Source organism: Oncorhynchus kisutch, linkage group LG17, assembly GCF_002021735.2.
Source record: "Oncorhynchus kisutch isolate 150728-3 linkage group LG17, Okis_V2, whole genome shotgun sequence".
NCBI lineage: Eukaryota > Metazoa > Chordata > Actinopteri > Salmoniformes > Salmonidae > Oncorhynchus > Oncorhynchus kisutch.
The window spans coordinates 12,617,789-12,637,095 of record NC_034190.2 but is presented as its reverse complement, the minus strand read 5'-3'; the positions used below and the strand labels follow the sequence as shown (position 1 = coordinate 12,637,095).

The window sequence follows — 19,307 nt, the reverse complement described above, 5'->3', positions numbered from 1 at the left end:
AGAGGGGGACGGGGTTAGTGTGTAAGCTATGAGTGTGTGTGAGGGGCTGAGGGTTTTTAAAGGGAGATATGGAGGTAGATTCAGATCAGAGGGGGACGGGGTTAGTGTGTAAGCTATGAGTGTGTGTGAGGGGCTGAGGGTTTTTAAAGGGAGATATGGAGGTAGATTCAGATCAGAGGGGGACGGGGTTAGTGTGTAAGCTATGAGTGTGTGTGAGGGGCTGAGGGTTTTTAAAGGGAGATATGGAGGTAGATTCAGATCAGAGGGGGACGGGGTTAGTGTGTAAGCTATGAGTGTGTGTGAGGGGCTGAGGGTTTTTAAAGGGAGATATGGAGGTAGATTCAGATCAGAGGGGGACGGGGTTAGTGTGTAAGCTATGAGTGTGTGTGAGGGGCTGAGGGTTTTTAAAGGGAGATATGGAGGTAGATTCAGATCAGAGGGGGACGGGGTTAGTGTGTAAGCTATGAGTGTGTGTGAGGGGCTGAGGGTTTTTAAAGGGAGATATGGGGGTAGATTCAGATCAGAGGGGGACGGGGTTAGTGTGTAAGCTATGAGTGTGTGTGAGGGGCTGAGGGTTTTTAAAGGGAGATATGGGGGTAGATTCAGATCAGAGGGGGACGGGGTTAGTGTGTAAGCTATGAGTGTGTGTGAGGGGCTGAGGGTTTTTAAAGGGAGATATGGGGGTAGATTCAGATCAGAGGGGGACGGGGTTAGTGTGTAAGCTATGAGTGTGTGTGAGGGGCTGAGGGTTTTTAAAGGGAGATATGGGGGTAGATTCAGATCAGAGGGGGACGGGGTTAGTGTGTAAGCTATGAGTGTGTGTGAGGGGCTGAGGGTTTTTAAAGGGAGATATGGGGGTAGATTCAGATCAGAGGGGACTTTAGAACATGAGCTGTTTGAAAACACGAAGGTGTGAGAGCCTCACGCTCAACCCTGTTTTAAACTAGTTTAATGCTAGCTGTTCTTCTGCAACGCCTCTGTCAATTCAATTCAAAGGGCTTTATTGGCACGGGATTGTAAACATAAAAATATGCCAATGCCAAAGCAAGTGAAATTGACAATAAACAAAAAGGGAAATAAACAATCATAAATTAACAGTAAACGTTACTCATAAAAGTTTTAAAAGAATATAAACGTTTCAAATGTCATATTATCACTATGTACAGTGTTATAATGATGTGCAAATAGTTAGAAAGATAAAATAAATAAACATAAATACGGGTTGTATTTACATTGGTGTTTGTTCTTCACTTGTTGCTCTTTTCTTGTGGCAACAGGTCACAAATACTGCTGCCGTGATGGCACACTGGTATTTCACCCAGTAGATATGAGAGTTTATCAAGATTATTTTTATTTTTATTATTCTTCTTTGTGGGTCTGTGTAATCTGGGTGAAATATATGTGTCACGGCTGGCTGAAGGACGGGACCAAGGTGCAGCATGGTAAGCGTACATTTCCTCTTTATTAAAAATGACGCCGACAAAACAAAGAACAAAACCAAACCGTGAAGCTTTGGGCTATGTGCCCTGAACAAGGTCAAAGTTAACTTCCCACAAAACAGGTGGGGGAAAAGGGTACTTGATTGAGAAGTATGGTTCTCAATCAGAGACAACGATAGACAGCTGCCTCTGATTGAGAACTACACCCGGCCAAACACATAGAAATAGAAAATCATATAACATAGACTGCCCACCCAAATCACACCCTGACCAAACCAAAATAGAGACATATCTCTACGGTCAGGGTGTGACAATGTGTCTCTAATATGGTCGTACATTTGCCAGGAGGTTAGAAAGTGCAGCTTGGTTTCCATCTCATTTTGTGGGCAGTGTGCACATGGCCTGTCTTCTCTTGAGAGCCAGGTCTGCCTACAGCGACCTCTCTCAATAGCAAGGCCACACTCACTGAGTCTGTAAATAGTCAAAGCTTTTCCTAATTTTGGGTCAGTCACAGTGGTCAGGTATTCTGCTACTGTGTACTTTCTGTTTAGGGCCAACTAGCATTCCAGTGTGTTCTTTGTCTGTCAGTGTGTATCTGTGGCTCACAGGCTCTGCCCCCTAGGAGCAGAGGGGGTCGTGAAAGTATAAAACCTCTTGGGCTCCCTCCAGCCAGACTGTAGACCTACTGGAAACTATAGAGACACCTGAGTGTCGCCCCACTGGCTAAACTATCCCGTCACAATGCTGTCACGGTAAGTGAGCACTAACACAAGGGTGGATTGCATTGGGTATTTGGTTTTGACTTACGTGTGTGTACTGGAACTTTTAAAATGACACAATCTATTTGGCATATTTGGACAGCTGTATTCTTGGGGGAAGTGTATTTGTTAGTCTACCTGTAGAAGGAAACTTGAGACGTTTAGACCTGCTGAGGGTATTTCAATGATAGAGAGAGGCAAACCTTTTAATTCATTGTTTTTGTGGGATCGCAATAGCTTGGCAATGTGTGTGTCATTTTTGTTGTTGTTCCAGATTTCCTTTTTTCTTGTTCAATAACAATAACTTTACAACTGATATCAATGTTGATACTGGTACAAGATAAAGGGACGGGACTCTAAATAGTCTTTAAAAAGATTTTGAGAATTTACCTTTAAAGTCAAAATAGTTCACAATAATCCTTTATTTGACTTTTCATGATATTAAAAGATGAAAAGTATATCATGTTACCAACATATCATTGATTAATTTTTTATGAACTTTTCATTGATAATTCATTATCCATAATATATATTGAACATAAGAACATCCATAAGATACATGCCATTGCTGCAAGTTACACATATTCTTATTATAATGTAATGAGCAGGAAAAAAACACAGTTCCTCCTACCTGCTTCCATTCAAATACTCTTTTTCCTTTTCCACTGCCACTATGACCTTAAGATGGCTTCTGGGAGAAGTCATTACATCTGTTTGACTAAAGTATTGTTTTAAAAGTGTACTGACCAGTTCTATCTCTGTGTTCTTCATTCTAACAGAACGTTGATTGTTCCTTTGATCTTTGCTATGGCTGGTCTTGCTCTCTCAGCCCCCATTACTGGTAAGAAAACATTCAATTAAACCTTCTGTTAAATCTTATAAATGTTGGGGAATGTATAATATTTCCATCAGTAACTACAGCTTAATAATAATGTACATTTTCTATAATAAGTGAACAAGATGTCTAGAGACGACGGTTTCCATTTTAGTTTAATTTCAGTTTCAACGCAATGACAAAACATGCTTCACCTTTCCAGTGATCCAGTCTGTAAACTACTATAAGCTACTCTAAGCTACACTGCAAACATCAAGTGAGCAAACATCTCAACCAAAATGACCATTACATTATGTTTAAGGAGGCCTTTGCAATGTATACGACAACCTCCATCCATCCCATTGAATCACAATGGGAGTCCTCTGCTTCTCCACAACGGTAGTGTAATCAGAACCCAGGTCACTCTGTGGAGACACAAAAGAGGTCTGTTCTCTTGTGCCTGATGTGGGATAGAGAGAGAAGTAGGGTGGGCCTTACATATGGTCTATTCAAATGGAGATAAATCCCCAAACCACTAATCATGCTCCCCTATGCATCTTTCATTTGCAGATGGAACAGAGGGAGATAATGATGGTAATGTATAATTTGTGTTTTATCATGACGTTCATAATTACCACAACAGTTAGAAAATTACAGGCTAATAAGCTTTGTTAATTATAAGTAGTGTATACACATGAATGTATTTGTATTTAGTCAGAAGTAATGTTTATGATGGAACAATGACACCATTCATTGTGCTGTGTTTCAGAGAGAGCTGCTGCTTTGCTAGAGCACCTTAATGTTAAGCACACTGACAAGCCCTCCAGTCAAAGCCTACACACATAGGTCACATATGGATCACTTCCGATATGTGCTTTGTCTTCTGATTTCATTTACATTCATTTACAAAACACTGGACTGAAACATTAAGATATTGAGTTTTATAGTTTGGTATTGGCTTAGCTGGGTGATCATTGGCAACTGACAAAATGGGTGCTATGATACTTTTCTGGTCTCAGGTGCCAAAGATGGCGAAGGCCCCACTGGCAGCCCGGTAGGTGCAGCAGCAGCCGGAGACTCTGTAGGTTTGTATTGACTCCAATGTATCTCCTACCCAATACCTAGTTAAACACACCAGGTATGTACCATTTCATATCGACGGAAACTAAACAGAAAACCTCTGTTGTTCACAGGGACCACAGATGCGACTGACTCTAGTAAAGAGCTGGCTGGAGGTATGAGTGGCTGGGTTTGGGGACTGGGGGAATCTGTCTTTCTATCAAGGAAGAAGTGTATGACGTAGAATCAACTCAACTCTCAAGGAAACCAACTCTGTAGATTAGAACAATAATTACGATGGTGATTCCCCCTGAAAGTAAAAACCTTAACTTCACAGTACCAGTGAAGGACGTTCAACACGAGAGAATTAAAAACTGAGCTGTTGATCGTGACGCTAATTTATTTTTAGGTAGCAGACAACATGGGCCTGCTTTGAGACTATCATGGAGACACTTAACTATCCCCAATAGAGGAACTGTAAAATTGGACACTCACATAAACCTGTATGTAAAATTGGACACTCACATAAACCTGTATGTAAAATTGGACACTCACATAAACCTGTATGTAAAATTGGACACTCACATAAACCTGTACACTATAACAACAGTACCCATGAAACATATCTAGACTATTGCTTTCTAGACCAGACATGAGTAAATTGTCAGAGTTTCACCTGTCCCCAGAGAGCGGCAGAGACCGCCCTAGAGACTATTATGACACTCAGGTGTTTTTTGTTCATAATTATGATTCCCTTTTAAGTGAGGTGTGTTTTCTGTTACCCTTTGCAGAAGCTTGATTTGTTTTCTGTGTGCATTGTCTCCTTAGTAGTTATCGAGTCTTAGTGTTTGTTGTTTTCCCAGTTTTGCATGGTACCTACTGTTGAATGTTTCCCAGTAAAGTATTTACATTTCTTCTAAACCAAGGGTTCCTCGATTGGTTCTCTTCTCTGCTCCTGGGTCCTACCTCATCATGCCCCATAAATGTGTCAGAGTCTGACTATTTGCTGTGGGGCCATGCTGAAGGTTTAGACAGTTGACAGAATAAACCAAAGGCTTCTCAAATCTAAGCCAAAGTTATATCAATTCCCCAAATCTTTTCATGCCATAAAACATTTTACTTACTGCCTTCTTCAAACACACATTCTATAACATCCACTTTAAACACTATTTGAAAGACAGTAAGCCCAATCAAAATCATTTACCAATTAAAAAATATATAGTAATATTGATCTTGTCCAGACCAATTTTATTACTGAAGAGTCCATGGCTAAAACAAGTTCAATGGCCAGAAGACGAACTCCAACTCACCCAATGTTTTCTTCTTCATTTATCAGATGTGAGTAGCAGTGATACATCCACAGACCCAAGCAGTGAGTCACCAATTGATTTGAATGGAAATGAAGCACACTGACTACTGGGGATTTCCTGATAATTACAGTAATGGTGACTTCAATAACAGCATCAAAGTCACCCGTCCTTGTCTTCTAGATGGAGATACCAGCGTGGAAACCACAGGCAGTCCTGATGCCCCTGATGCCCCAGGTGAGGCCTAGGAGTAAAATACACAAAGGTCAAATGTCAAAGATAAGGGTTATGGCCAAAGGTCGAAATCATTCAATAAGAATGAGCCGGTTGACGTTTATTGTCATGAGTCTTGTCCTGGAGGAAGAACTGAGAAATTCCCCCTTAGAGTGGCAAGCTGCAAAGTCAAAATTGGCTATATTGTAAAAATTAATGGTCTTAATTTCAGGTTAGGGTTATGCATCAGGGTTTTCATTGTGGTTAAGGTTAGGGTTAGAGTTCAAATCAGATTTTATGACTTTGTTGCTGTGCCAGCTAGTGACTATTCTGCAGAGCTGCCTCCAGAACAAGATTCATCACGAAAAATGCTAACCAGCTGGTCAAAATATGTGATGTCCCTGTTGATGATGAGGATTTGTTATTTCAATTCATGCAGTAAAATATTTTTTGCCCAGGCGAGTGCGGCATCCTGTCACGTGCTGTGCCTTGAAGTGCACATAAAATATATACATTACCGTTCAAAAGTTTGGGGTCACTTAGAGATGTTCTTGTTTTTGGAAGAAAAGCTAAAATTGTTGTCCATTAAAATAACATCGAACAAGGATATTTCTAAGTGACCCCAAACTTTTGAACGGTAGTGTATATACTGTATACTTCATCTGCATGTCCACTTTAAAGTCACTCCGAATTGGATAAAGCTGTGAGAGACAAACTTTAGCCTCATATCTATTGTCAACAAAAACAATGGCCAAAATGTTGTATAGTTGTATAATCAATAACAAGGTAAGAAATTTCACAGTATTTTCAAGCCTTCCAATAACACTAATGTTATTATGTTTAGATGCAGCTGAAGCAGCAGGCAGCCAAGATACAACTGATGCAGCTGGTGAGTGAAGCGATAATGTCATTATGTTAAGATGCAGCTGAAGCGGCAGGCAGCCAAGATACAACTGATGCAGCTGGTGAGTGAAGCGATAATGTCATTATGTTAAGATGCAGCTGGTGAGTGAAGTGATAATGTCATTATGTTAAGATGCAGCTAATGCAGCTGGTGAGTGAAGCGATAATGTCATTATGTTTAGATGCAGCTGATGCAGCTGGTGAGTGAAGTGATAATGTCATTATGTTAAGATGCAGCTGGTGAGGGAAGCGATAATGTCATTATGTTAAGATGCAGCTGAAGCAGCAGGCAGCCAAGATACAACTGATGCAGCTGGTGAGTGAAGCGATAATGTCATTATGTTAAGATGCAGCTGGTGAGTGAAGCGATAATGTCATTATGTTAAGATGCAGCTGGTGAGTGAAGTGATAATGTCATTATGTTAAGATGCAGCTAATGCAGCTGGTGAGTGAAGCGATAATGTCATTATGTTTAGATGCAGCTGATGCAGCTGGTGAGTGAAGCGGTAATGTCATTATGTTAAGATGCAGCTGGTGAGGGAAGCGATAATGTCATTATGTTAAGATGCAGCTGGTGAGTGAAGCGATAATGTCATTATGTTAAGATGCAGCTGGTGAGTGAAGCGATAATGTCATTATGCTAAGATGCAGCTGGTGAGGGAAGTGATAATGTCATTATGTTAAGATGCAGCTGGTGAGGGAAGCGATAATGTCATTATGTTAAGATGCAGCTGGTGAGGGAAGTGATAATGACATTATGTTAAGATGCAGCTGGTGAGGGAAGTGATAATGACATTATGTTAAGATGTAGCTGGTGAGTGAAGCGATAATGTCATTAGGTTAAGATGCAGCTGGTGAGGGAAGTGATAATGTCATTATGTTAAGATGCAGCTGATGCAGCTGGTGTGGGAAGCGATAATGTCATTATGTTAAGATGCAGCTGGTGAGGGAAGCGATAATGTCATTATGTTAAGATGCAGCTGGTGAGGGAAGCGATACGTTTTGAGAGATGTTCTTGCCACCCAAGGCCACAGCTTCCTCGTTCTTTTGTGTACAACAGCTACTTTTACCCCCAGAAAGTCTAAGCACAGCTGGGTACAACAGCTACTTTTACCCCCAGAAAGTCTAAGCACAGCTGGGTACAACAGCTACTTTTACCCCCAGAAAGTCTAAGCACAGCTGGGTACAACAGCTACTTTTACCCCCAGAAAGTCTAAGCACAGCTGGGTACAACAGCTACTTTTACCCCCAGAAAGTCTAAGCACAGCTGGGTACAACAGCTACTTTTACCCCCAGAAAGTCTAAGCACAGCTGGGTACAACAGCTACTTTTACCCCCAGAAAGTCTAAGCACAGCTGGGTACAACAGCTACTTTTACCCCCAGAAAGTCTAAGCACAGCTGGGTACAACAGCTACTTTTACCCCCAGAAAGTCTAAGCACAGCTGGGTACAACAGCTACTTTTACCCCCAGAAAGTCTAAGCACAGCTGGGTACAACAGCTACTTTTACCCCCAGAAAGTCTAAGCACAGCTGGGTACAACAGCTACTTTTACCCCCAGAAAGTCTAAGCACAGCTGGGTACAACAGCTACTTTTACCCCCAGAAAGTCTAAGCACAGCTGGGTACAACAGCTACTTTTACCCCCAGAAAGTCTAAGCACAGCTGGGTACAACAGCTACTTTTACCCCCAGAAAGTCTAAGCACAGCTGGGTACAACAGCTACTTTTACCCCCAGAAAGTCTAAGCACAGCTGGGTACAACAGCTACTTTTACCCCCAGAAAGTCTAAGCACAGCTGGGTACAACAGCTACTTTTACCCCCAGAAAGTCTAAGCACAGCTGGGTACAACAGCTACTTTTACCCCCAGAAAGTCTAAGCACAGCTGGGTACAACAGCTACTTTTACCCCCAGAAAGTCTAAGCACAGCTGGGTACAACAGCTACTTTTACCCCCAGAAAGTCTAAGCACAGCTGGGTACAACAGCTACTTTTACCCCCAGAAAGTCTAAGCACAGCTGGGTACAACAGCTACTTTTACCCCCAGAAAGTCTAAGCACAGCTGGGTACAACAGCTACTTTTACCCCCAGAAAGTCTAAGCACAGCTGGGTACAACAGCTACTTTAGTCAAAACAAAGATACAAAGTGAAACACAAATTCTTCAAGAGTTATTATACATTATACAAAATGGTAGTTAGAGGTGATGTTTGGATCCCCAATTTCCCCTTCCCTGATACATGTGTAAATATTGTACTATAAATTGTGCCTTTCAGTATTATACTTAGTGTCTTCAGAAAGTTGTCATACTTATTCCAAATGAGGTTGTGTTACAGCCTGAATTCAAAAAGGATGTTTTTTCTTCTCACCCAGCTACACATAATGACAAAAGTGAAAACATGTTTTTAGAACATTTTGTAAATTTATTGAAAATGTAATACAGAAATATCTAACTTACATAAGTACTCATACCCTGAGTCAATACTTTGTAGAAGCTCACCGATTACACCTGTGAGTCTTTTTGGATAAGTCTTTAACCTCTACGGGATGGTTGAGCTAATGTAGACTAATGTGATTAGCATGAGGTTGTAAGTAACAAACAAAAAATCCCGGGACATAGACATGATGACAGTGAGAAGGTGTCAGCAGAGGTTTTGGGTAAGACATTTTCTCTCTGAATTCCTTGTTCAATAACCAAGCTCTGACTTCCCTGATCATCAGAACATAGTATCATTATAACTGTAACAAACATCATCAGTGTAATAAACATTGCCATAAACATCAACAGGCAGACTTAAAATATATAATACATCTTTGTTGCTTTAAATGATTTCAGAATCAGCAGATGTGGATAAGTCTCCAGAAGATGACTCCACAGAGTCTCCAGAGAGTGATTCCACAGAGTCTCCGGACAGTGACTCCACAGAGTCTCCTGACAGTGACTCCACAGGTAAGTGTTAAAAACAGACTGATTCAAAACCAAAATCTGTAAGTTAAAGTACATGGCAGCTGGTGAAGATAAAGACAGATGAAAAACATGCCAAAAATACGAGGACAGTATGATGTGGAAAAGTGCACAGTACCCAACATTAACGTTGGAGATACAAATCTAAGAGTATTTTTCTTTGTCCATCAGATCAGTGTTTCCCAACTCCAGTCCTCAAGTACCCCCAACAGTACACATTGATTCAACTCATTGAGGTCTTGATGATTAGTTGACACATTGAATCAGATGTGCTTGTCTGGGGCTACACCAAAATTGTGTGCTTTTGGGGTTCTAGAGGACTGGAGTTGGGAAACTGCATTAGATGGCAATAAAGAAGAAAAACAGTCAGATGATGCCTCTGAGGATAAGGGACTAAAGACTTGGATTATGTATCTACAAAAATAAATACTTGGATTCTGACATTAACTAATCATAACATAACATGAGGCAGGTGAACTCCTTGCTGAGAAAGACAAAACATAGTTATCTTCACAGTATTTTCAATAGGAAGCGCTGGCAGTAAAAAAAAGTTCCTTTGTTTTGGTCGTGAAGAACTAGAACGGTCGCAGTGCAGTAGGTCATCCTCTGTCATTCCACAGACAAGGACGACAGGGACGATGCTGTAAATACCGCCGTTAATACTGTACGCCCCCCTCAAAGCATTGATAAATAGACAATACATGACCCTGTCTAATGAAAACATGATTAGGTACTCATAATAAAACACACAATGAACTTTGTGTTTCTTTTTAAGATCAAGTGTTGACAGATGTGCAAGCTGACTCTGGTAAGTATGAAGAACAACGTCAAGGTTTTCATCATAATGTCGTACTAGACAGGTTCATTGGCAATACAACGACATCAAATAATAGGTTGCGAAAGTTTGATTACATAAATCATGTGTGATTGTAGACGTGACCAGTGATGACACGGAGCAGGCCATGGAGACAGACAAAGATGACGACAAGAGTGACTCAGGTGTGCTAAATTGAAAATTCTGAACTGAATATTCATTGTCTGGGAAACTGTCATTTGAGCCATTCTACCCATCAGTTGGTCATAAACCTGTTATTTTCTTCAGCTCAAGAGGATGCAGATGGGAAGGATACTGCAGGTGAAGAAGAAATATTCGATAATGACTCTGCAGGTGAGTCTGCTCATTGAAGGTTGTGCATCTCTCACCAACAAAGGGTCATTATAGGGAAGGTCTCTCTACTGTTGTCCCCCAGGGCTCAGTACTATGACCTCTTTTGTTCTCACTACTGGTGTCCCCCATGACCTCTCTTGTTTTCAATTGGTTCAGAACTACATATTCTACGTCATATACCGTAATAATTAATTACCAGAATGTCTAAACACTGTCACTTTTCTGCAGATGCTGCCACAGACAAAGACGATAGTGATGAGGATAAGGACATTGAACTAGATGGTAAGGCTCCTGCAGAAGAGAAGGACAGCGCAGAAGACACAGAGACAGAGGAAGCGACGGACAGCGACAGCAAACAAGACGACGCAGACTCAGACACTAAGGATGACAAGCCAGACAAAGACGACAAGAAAGACAGCACAGATGACAGCAAAGACAGCGACAGCTCAGACGACCGCAAAGACAGCAGCGAAGAAGAGGCCCAGGTTCCGGAGGAGGAACCAGAGCACCAGGAAATAGAAGAAAAGGACAGAGAGAGCCAACAGGACACCTCAGAAGAAAACGACAAGCCAGACAAAGAAGATGAGAAAGACAGCGACAGCTCAGAAGAAGATGAGAAAGACAGCGACAGCTCAGAAGAAAACGACAAACCAGACAAAGAAGATGAGAAAGACAGCGACAGCTCAGACGAAAACGACAAGCCAGACAAAGAAGATGAGAAAGACAGCGACACCTCAGAAGAAAACGACAAACCAGACAAAGAAGATGAGAAAGACAGCGACAGCTCAGACGAAAACGACAAGCCAGACAAAGAAGATGAGAAAGACAGCGACAGCTCAGACGAAAACGACAAGCCAGACAAAGAAGATGAGAAAGACAGCGACAGCTCAGAAGAAGATGAGAAAGACAGCGACAGCTCAGAAGAAAACGTCAAGCCAGACAAAGAAGATGAGAAAGACAGCGACAGCTCAGAAGAAAACGTAAAGCCAGACAAAGAAGATGAGAAAGACAGCGACAGCTCAGACGACAGCAAAGACAGCAGCGAAGCGGATGTCCAGGTCTCGGAGGAGGAACCAAAGCAGCAGGAAATGGACATGAAGGAGAGAGGTGACGTGGGGGAAGAGCAGGCCAGCCCTGAAGACAACATCAAGGAGGGAAGCCCTGTAGGGAGCCAAGACTTTGAGCCTCTACAGGATTCGGAGGAGGAGGCGGAGATGGAGTCAAAGGAGGAGGGGAAGCTGGAGGAGGCGGAGAAGGAGGAGGAGGAGCTGGATGCGGAGATGAACCTAGACACAACAGAGTCTGACAGTAAGGAGGACAGTAAGGATGACAGTAAGAATGAGATTAAGGATGAGAGTGAGGATAAGACTGAGGCTGACGCAGACTCCAACAGTGAAGAGGACACTGATGATAGCATGATGAAGGAGCCCAAAGGTGCGGTTACCACTACTAAACCATAGAAATGTAGCTAATAATTAGGCCATAATGAAATGTACATATGTGATTCCCTGTAAAATGGGCTCCCTAGTGACCCAGCGGTCTAAGGCACTGCTTCTCAGTGCTAGAGATGTCACTACAGACCCTGGTTAGATTCCAGACTGTATCACAACCGGCCGCGATTGGGAGTCCCATAGGACGGCGCACAATTGGCTCAGCGTCGTCCGGGTTTGGCCGGGGTAGGCCATCATTGTAAATAACAATTTGTTCTTAACTGACTTGCCAAGTTAAATAAAGGTTCAATAAAAAAATATAAAAGCACTAAGTACCATGTTGTGAGTGGTAATGGTACCATGTTGTGAGTGGTAATGGTACCATGTTGTGAGTGGTAATGGTACCATGTTGTGAGTGGTAATGGTACCATGTTGTGAGTGGTAATGGTACCATGTTGTGAGTGGTAATGGTACCATGTGAGTGGTAATGGTACCATGTTGTGAGTGGTAATGGTACCATGTTGTGAGTGGTAATGGTACCATGTTGTGAGTGGTAATGGTACCATGTTGTGAGTGGTAATGGTACCATGTTGTGAGTGGTAATGGTACCATGTTGTGAGTGGTAATGGTACCATGTTGTGAGTGGTAATGGTACCATGTTGTGAGTGGTAATGGTACCATGTTGTGAGTGGTAATGGTACCATGTTGTGAGTGGTAATGGTACCATGTTGTGAGTGGTAATGGTACCATGTTGGAGTGGTAATGGTACCATGTTGTGAGTGGTAATGGTACCATGTTGTGAGTGGTAATGGTACCATGTTGTGAGTGGTAATGGTACCATGTTGTGAGTGGTAATGGTACCATGTTGTGAGTGGTAATGGTACCATGTTGTGAGTGGTAATGGTACCATGTTGTGAGTGGTAATGGTACCATGTTGTGAGTGGTAATGGTACCATGTTGTGAGTGGTAATGGTACCATGTTGTGAGTGGTAATGGTACCATGTTGTGAGTGGTAATGGTACCATGTTGTGAGTGGTAATGGTACCATGTTGTTGAGTGGTAATGGTACCATGTTGTGAGTGGTAATGGTACCATGTTGTGAGTGGTAATGGTACCATGTTGTGAGTGGTAATGGTACCATGTTGTGAGTGGTAATGGTACATGTTGTGAGTGGTAATGGTAACCATGTTGTGAGTGTAATGGTACCATGTTGTGAGTGGTAATGGTACCATGTTGTGAGTGGTAATGGTACCATGTTGTGAGTGGTAATGGTACCATGTTGTGAGTGGTAATGGTACCATGTTGTGAGTGGTAATGGTACCATGTTGTGAGTGGTAATGGTACCATGTTGTGAGTGGTAATGGTACCATGTGTGAGTGGTAATGGTACCATGTGTGAGTGGTAATGGTACCATGTTGTGAGTGGTAATGGTTCCATGTTGTGAAGTGGTAATGGTACCATGTTGTGAGTGGTAATGGTACCATGTTGTGAGTGGTAATGGTACCCTGTATTGTGAGTGGATAATGGTACATGTGTGAGTGGTAATGGTACCATGTTTGTGAGTGGTAATGGTACCATGTTGTGAGTGGTAAGGTATACTATGTACCATGTTGTGAGTGGTATGGTACCATGTTGTGAGTGGTAATGGTACCATGTTGTGAGTGGTAATGGTACCATGTTGTGAGTGGTAATGGTACCATGTTGTGAGGGTAATGGTAATTGAGTGGTACCTATGTTGTGAGTGGTAATGGTACCATGTTGTGAGTGGTAATGGTACTATATTGTGAGTGGTAATGGTACCATGTTGTGAGTGGTAATGGTACCATGTTGTGAGTGGTAATGGTACCATGTTGTGAGTGGTAATGGTACCATGTTGTGAGTGGTAATGTACCATGTTGTGAGTGGTAATGGTACCATGTTGTGAGTGGTAATGGTACCATGTTGTGAGTGGTAATGGTACCTATGTTGTGAGTGGTAATGGTACCATGTTGTGAGTGGTAATGGTACCATGTTGTGAGTGGTAATGGTACTATGTTGTGAGTGGTAATGGTACCATGTTGTGAGTGGTAATGGTACCATGTTGTGAGTGGTAATGGTACCATGTTGTGAGTGGTAATGGTACCATGTTGTGAGTGGTAATGGTACCATGTTGTGAGTGGTAATGGTACCATGTTGTGAGTGGTAATGGTACCATGTTGTGAGTGGTAATGGTACCATGTTGTGAGTGGTAATGGTACTATATTGTGAGTGGTAATGGTACCATGTTGTGAGTGGTAATGGTACCATGTTGTGAGTGGTAATGGTACCATGTTGTGAGTGGTAATGGTACCATGTTGTGAGTGGTAATGGTACCATGTTGTGAGTGGTAATGGTACCATGTTGTGAGTGGTAATGGTACCATGTTGTGAGTGGTAATGGTACCATGTTGTGAGTGGTAATGGTACCATGTTGTGAGTGGTAATGGTACCATGTTGTGAGTGGTAATGGTACCATGTTGTGAGTGGTAATGGTACCATGTTGTGAGTGGTAATGGTACCATGTTGTGAGTGGTAATGGTACCATGTTGTGAGTGGTAATGGTACCATGTTGTGAGTGGTAATGGTACCATGTTGTGAGTGGTAATGGTACCATGTTGTGAGTGGTAATGGTACCATGTTGTGAGTGGTAATGGTACCATGTTGTGAGGTATGGTACATGGTTTAATGGTACCATGTTGTGAGTGGTAATGGTACCATGTTGTGAGTGGTAATGGTACCATGTTGTGAGTGGTAATGGTACCATGTTGTGAGTGGTAATGGTACCATGTTGTGAGTGGTAATGGTACCATGTTGTGAGTGGTAATGGTACTATATTGTGAGTGGTAATGGTACCATGTTGTGAGTGGTAATGGTACCATGTTGTGAGTGGTAATGGTACTATATTGTGAGTGGTAATGGTACCATGTTGTGAGTGGTAATGGTACCATGTTGTGAGTGGTAATGGTACCATGTTGTGAGTGGTAATGGTACCATGTTGTGAGTGGTAATGGTACCATGTTGTGAGTGGTAATGGTACCATGTTGTGAGTGGTAATGGTACCATGTTGTGAGTGGTAATGGTACCATGTTGTGAGTGGTAATGGTACCATGTTGTGAGTGGTAATGGTACCATGTTGTGAGTGGTAATGGTACCATGTTGTGAGTGGTAATGGTACCATGTTGTGATCACTGAAACACCGCTTTCTGATACAGATTCTGATGATGCTGACAAAGATGACAAGGATGCCTCTGGTATGTCAATCTATCTTGCATGTCACTTGATCCCCTTGCTTGTTAATCAGCTGATCCATGCAGCACTGAATCAAAGAGCCTGGAGTCATTTGTATCAAACGTTCCATCATTTCATACTATTTCTCGATGTTATGCACATTTTCTTTTCATAGACTCAGAGGATGACAAATCTGAATCTGATGCAGAGCCAGGCACAGATTCACACAAAGGTTTGTTTCCTCTTATCCTGAATCATATCACCTGTGCTTTCAAATGGCTTGGTCTTTAGCTGTTGTAACGTTCTAATTCATTATTGTGGGTCAACATCATGTATATTAATCTGGTCTTTAGATGAGGATGAGACCGACGAGGATTCCCATGATGTGTCAGAGTCCATGGCGAAAGGTTAGTCAAAGCCATACAAACAAACGTTCACATTTGAATAATTGAAATAGTAAAATAAAGTCTGTTTCGTGTTTTTCCCCCTCAGATGACGATATGGATGATGATGACATGATTGGGGCAGAAACAATGGCTCTAGATTCAGAAGGTAAAGAACAAAACTGACTTACATCTTTGGGTAGTTACCAATGAAAGGCCCCATCATTCTAAGGCTTCCTCGACCAGGGGAGGAAACAGTGCATGTGTGTGCACCAACCAACTCAGTCAATGTGCCATGAAGTAAACATATCTTTTGTCCCTGTGACTTCTCTGATCAGATGTCTGTTTGTTTGAACAGAGATAATGAAGTCTGATCAGATGTCTGTTTGTATGAACAGAGATTACATTTCACAACATTATGCAGACACAAACACACATGCACACACACACACACACACACACACACACACACACAAAACACCACACCACACCACTCTTAACACTGTGCAGGGAGTTATCTGACTCATTTATCCAAACACATGAGGTACAATGACAAGTATGAGGAAGAGAACAACACAAGGATGAAAGAACGTTAAAAAAAGACATATAAACCTGCATACTGGGAGCACTTAACAGAGCTTTACTGGGAACAGTGTGGATTGGAATAAACATCCTTTTCTCCCTCAGCTGTTCCAGCTGACATTCTGGACCAACCAGACCAACAGGATTACATGACACAGGGTGCCTCTCACGGTAATGTCAGCAGAACATTATGTTCCACCAAGCCACATTAGCACATTAACATATCATATATGCAATTTAGCAGACACTTATTTTCCTCAAATAATCTGTACCCACACACATTGACTCAGTACCGGTACCTCCAGTATTTTTTTATTTAACTAGGCAAGTCAGTTAAGAACAAATTCTTATTTACAATGACGGCCTACCGGGGAACAGTGGGTTAACTGCCTTGTTCAGGGGCAGAACGGCAGATTTTTACCTTGTCAGCTGTGCGATTCAATCTAGCAACGTTTCGGTTACTGGCCCAACGCTCTAACCACTATACTACCTGCCATCCCTCCACTCTAACCACTAGGCTACCTGCCACCCCTCCACTCTAACCACTAGGCTACCTGCCACCCCTCCACTCTAACCAGTAGGCTACCTGCCGTCCCGTATATAGCCTCGTTATTGTTATATTATTAGTGTTCTATGAATTTTTACTTTAGTTTATTTAGTAAATATTTTTCTTAACTCTTATTTTTCTTCAAACTGCATTGTTAGTTAATAGCTTGTAAGTCAGCATTTCACAGAAAGGTCTACACCTGTTGTATTCGGCGCAAATACAATTTGATTTGACTTACAGGCATGTGTGCTAACATTTGAGTACATCTCGCATCCGTTTCAGACATATTTAACCCATCTGTCACTCTCTGACATAGAGAGAGATGGAGGGGATCCATTATACTGTATGATGCTTTCAGATTGTATTCACTTCTATGTACTGTATATGTCATTTTGTTTACAGGCGCTGATGCACTGGCAGCCCAGTCTTAGCCCCGTGGGTTGAGGCCACATGACGCTGTGAATGGAAGCAGACAGTTTGATAGGTAGCTAAAGGCATATCCATTGATTTGTACTTACTATAAGAGGAGAGGTACATTGAATCATTTTTTGACTTCATTCCATCTCTTTTCATTGCAGTCCCATCATGGTGAATCCCACTTAAAAACCAACAAGTCCTCCTGTAGTCATGACAACAAACAGCGTGAAATAAACTTACGTTCCTTAACCCTCTCTTGCCACTCAAAATGGTGAAGGTGTCAACGGGGATGCAATTAAATTATTCTACTGTTTTGGTGTACCTTACATTTTTACCCACTTTTTGACTGCATTGTTGTTTTTTTGGCATCTCAAGGGTAGTTTAATATTTGATCATGGAGAATATATATTTTTTCAACTTTGTTTTTTGTTAAAGACAGTTTATTTAAGTTGTGACATCATCATTATACAAGTTACACCCCTGTCTTATCAACTAGCGTGTTGATAAAATGGTCAACATGTTGCCTTACAATGCCCTTGAAAAAAACAGAAGTCTGTTTTTTTTAAGATAGCATTCAGTCGTTGTAGGTTTGCTAGGTTTCTGCAGGTTGTGGGTTACTACAGGTTTCCTCCCGCTTTCATATGATGCATTGCTGTCTCAGTCCTTGACAGAAAGCTCAATTGGCACTTTTTCCTTAACCGATAATGGCTGCTACATTTGAAAAATAACTCCTACTGGCTCAGTTCAACATTCATTTTAAAGTTATGAGTAACATAAGGTTCTTTATAAAAAATGAAGTGTACATACAATGTCTTTGATTAAGTATAATCTACATTGGATGGACAAATGGTAAAATAACAATTGCATAGACATCATGAGAATTTAATTTCATAACTGTATGCACACAGGGGGAAAATCTAATAAATATTGAGTTGTCAGATCATTTTGGGGGGGCGAGTTTGTTGGGATAAAAAGCAGTAGGTGTGTGTTTTTGTGAATGTGTAAAGGATGTGCTGATGAAACAAGAAGCAAGTAAGAAGCCTACTCACTGACTACCAGGACATTACAATAATATCAACTATAAATAATATGATAATACAATGAACAAACAAAATATAATGTCATAATAATAATCAATGGAGTTACATTGTGATACATTGACAATTGAAATACAGACACATGTCAAGTTCAATACTAGCGTACAAAGTCCTACATCCAGGGTCTGGGATAATATACCACATTAGTAACCAACACAGCAGATAACCTTTTCAGACATTGTAACACTACAACAACACTGAATAACAACACTGTAATAAAATAGATTATGCCAATGATGACATGAAGAAGAGGTTTCACAAGAACACATTTCTCCTAAATGATATCTTGAGATACCATATTCCATCAATTGTTTTTCATGTCTTCCAGTATATGCTGTTCAAAACTCCTATTTCTGACAAACTTTTCATTGTGGATGATGAGTATTTCCAGGTAATGATATTCCTTTGGCCTTTTTTTCTTTCAATTCAACAGTGTCACTGTGGCTGTTGTCTTATAAGAAAGCATCATGGTATTGCTTATTTTCTCCTTCCTTGGCCCTGTTGACAAAGCGAGCCACTTTGTGGTGGTTTCTGAAAGTGGCGCAACTGTCCCAGCGTCCTGGTAAGAGGACGGAAATGACCAGTAAGAGATAGATGTACAGAACACACGTTTATTGCAACACTCAAGACATGCACACACACACACACAGCAAACAGGATGTGGACTAGGTGGAAGTGAAAGTGTTGTAGTGTAAGAGATTTACGGTCAAAGATGCCCTAAATACCAGTCAGGGAATCCAGAAGAAGCATTGTACATGTGGATGTGAGTTGAGGTAGAGGACAGGAATTTCTTGAGGTTATTTCAACCTGTCCTTGAGACAACTTAAGAGTTCAGGGACCAGGTCAGCTGACTCTGTTCTCTGGCAACCTGGTCCCTAACACATACTGTAGTTGTGAAGTGGCCTTTCGGCAGCAGGACAATAGACTCAAGGCGTCTGCATGCTTCCCAACCGAAGCAATTCGTAGGAGTTTGTGCATATATTAT

General features: G+C 41.5%; 1 protein-coding gene across 7 annotated transcripts; it reads left to right on the top strand.

Annotated features, from left to right (window-relative positions):
- Positions 1-2,079: 2,079 nt before the first annotated feature.
- LOC109907183 (otolith matrix protein OMM-64-like) lies at positions 2,080-18,168 on the top strand. 7 transcript variants are annotated; one of them, XM_031795129.1, is made up of 21 exons: positions 2,080-2,191; positions 2,977-3,038; positions 3,582-3,605; positions 4,031-4,096; positions 4,205-4,246; positions 5,407-5,442; positions 5,561-5,614; positions 6,435-6,479; positions 9,325-9,438; positions 10,229-10,261; positions 10,387-10,452; positions 10,556-10,621; positions 10,850-11,284; positions 11,387-12,055; positions 15,281-15,319; positions 15,472-15,528; positions 15,650-15,703; positions 15,789-15,848; positions 16,367-16,432; positions 17,211-17,292; positions 17,387-18,168. In XM_031795129.1, exons 1-20 carry the CDS (start codon positions 2,181-2,183, stop codon positions 17,237-17,239), a joined length of 2,028 nt encoding a protein of 675 aa, XP_031650989.1. In that variant the 5' UTR covers positions 2,080-2,180; the 3' UTR covers positions 17,240-17,292; positions 17,387-18,168. The 7 variants fall into 7 exon arrangements, with proteins under 7 accessions (XP_031650989.1, XP_031650991.1, XP_031650988.1 ...); XM_031795131.1 differs by having other exon boundaries at positions 10,850-11,437; positions 11,570-12,055; XM_031795128.1 differs by having other exon boundaries at positions 10,850-11,488; positions 11,570-12,055.
- Positions 18,169-19,307: the final 1,139 nt, after the last annotated feature.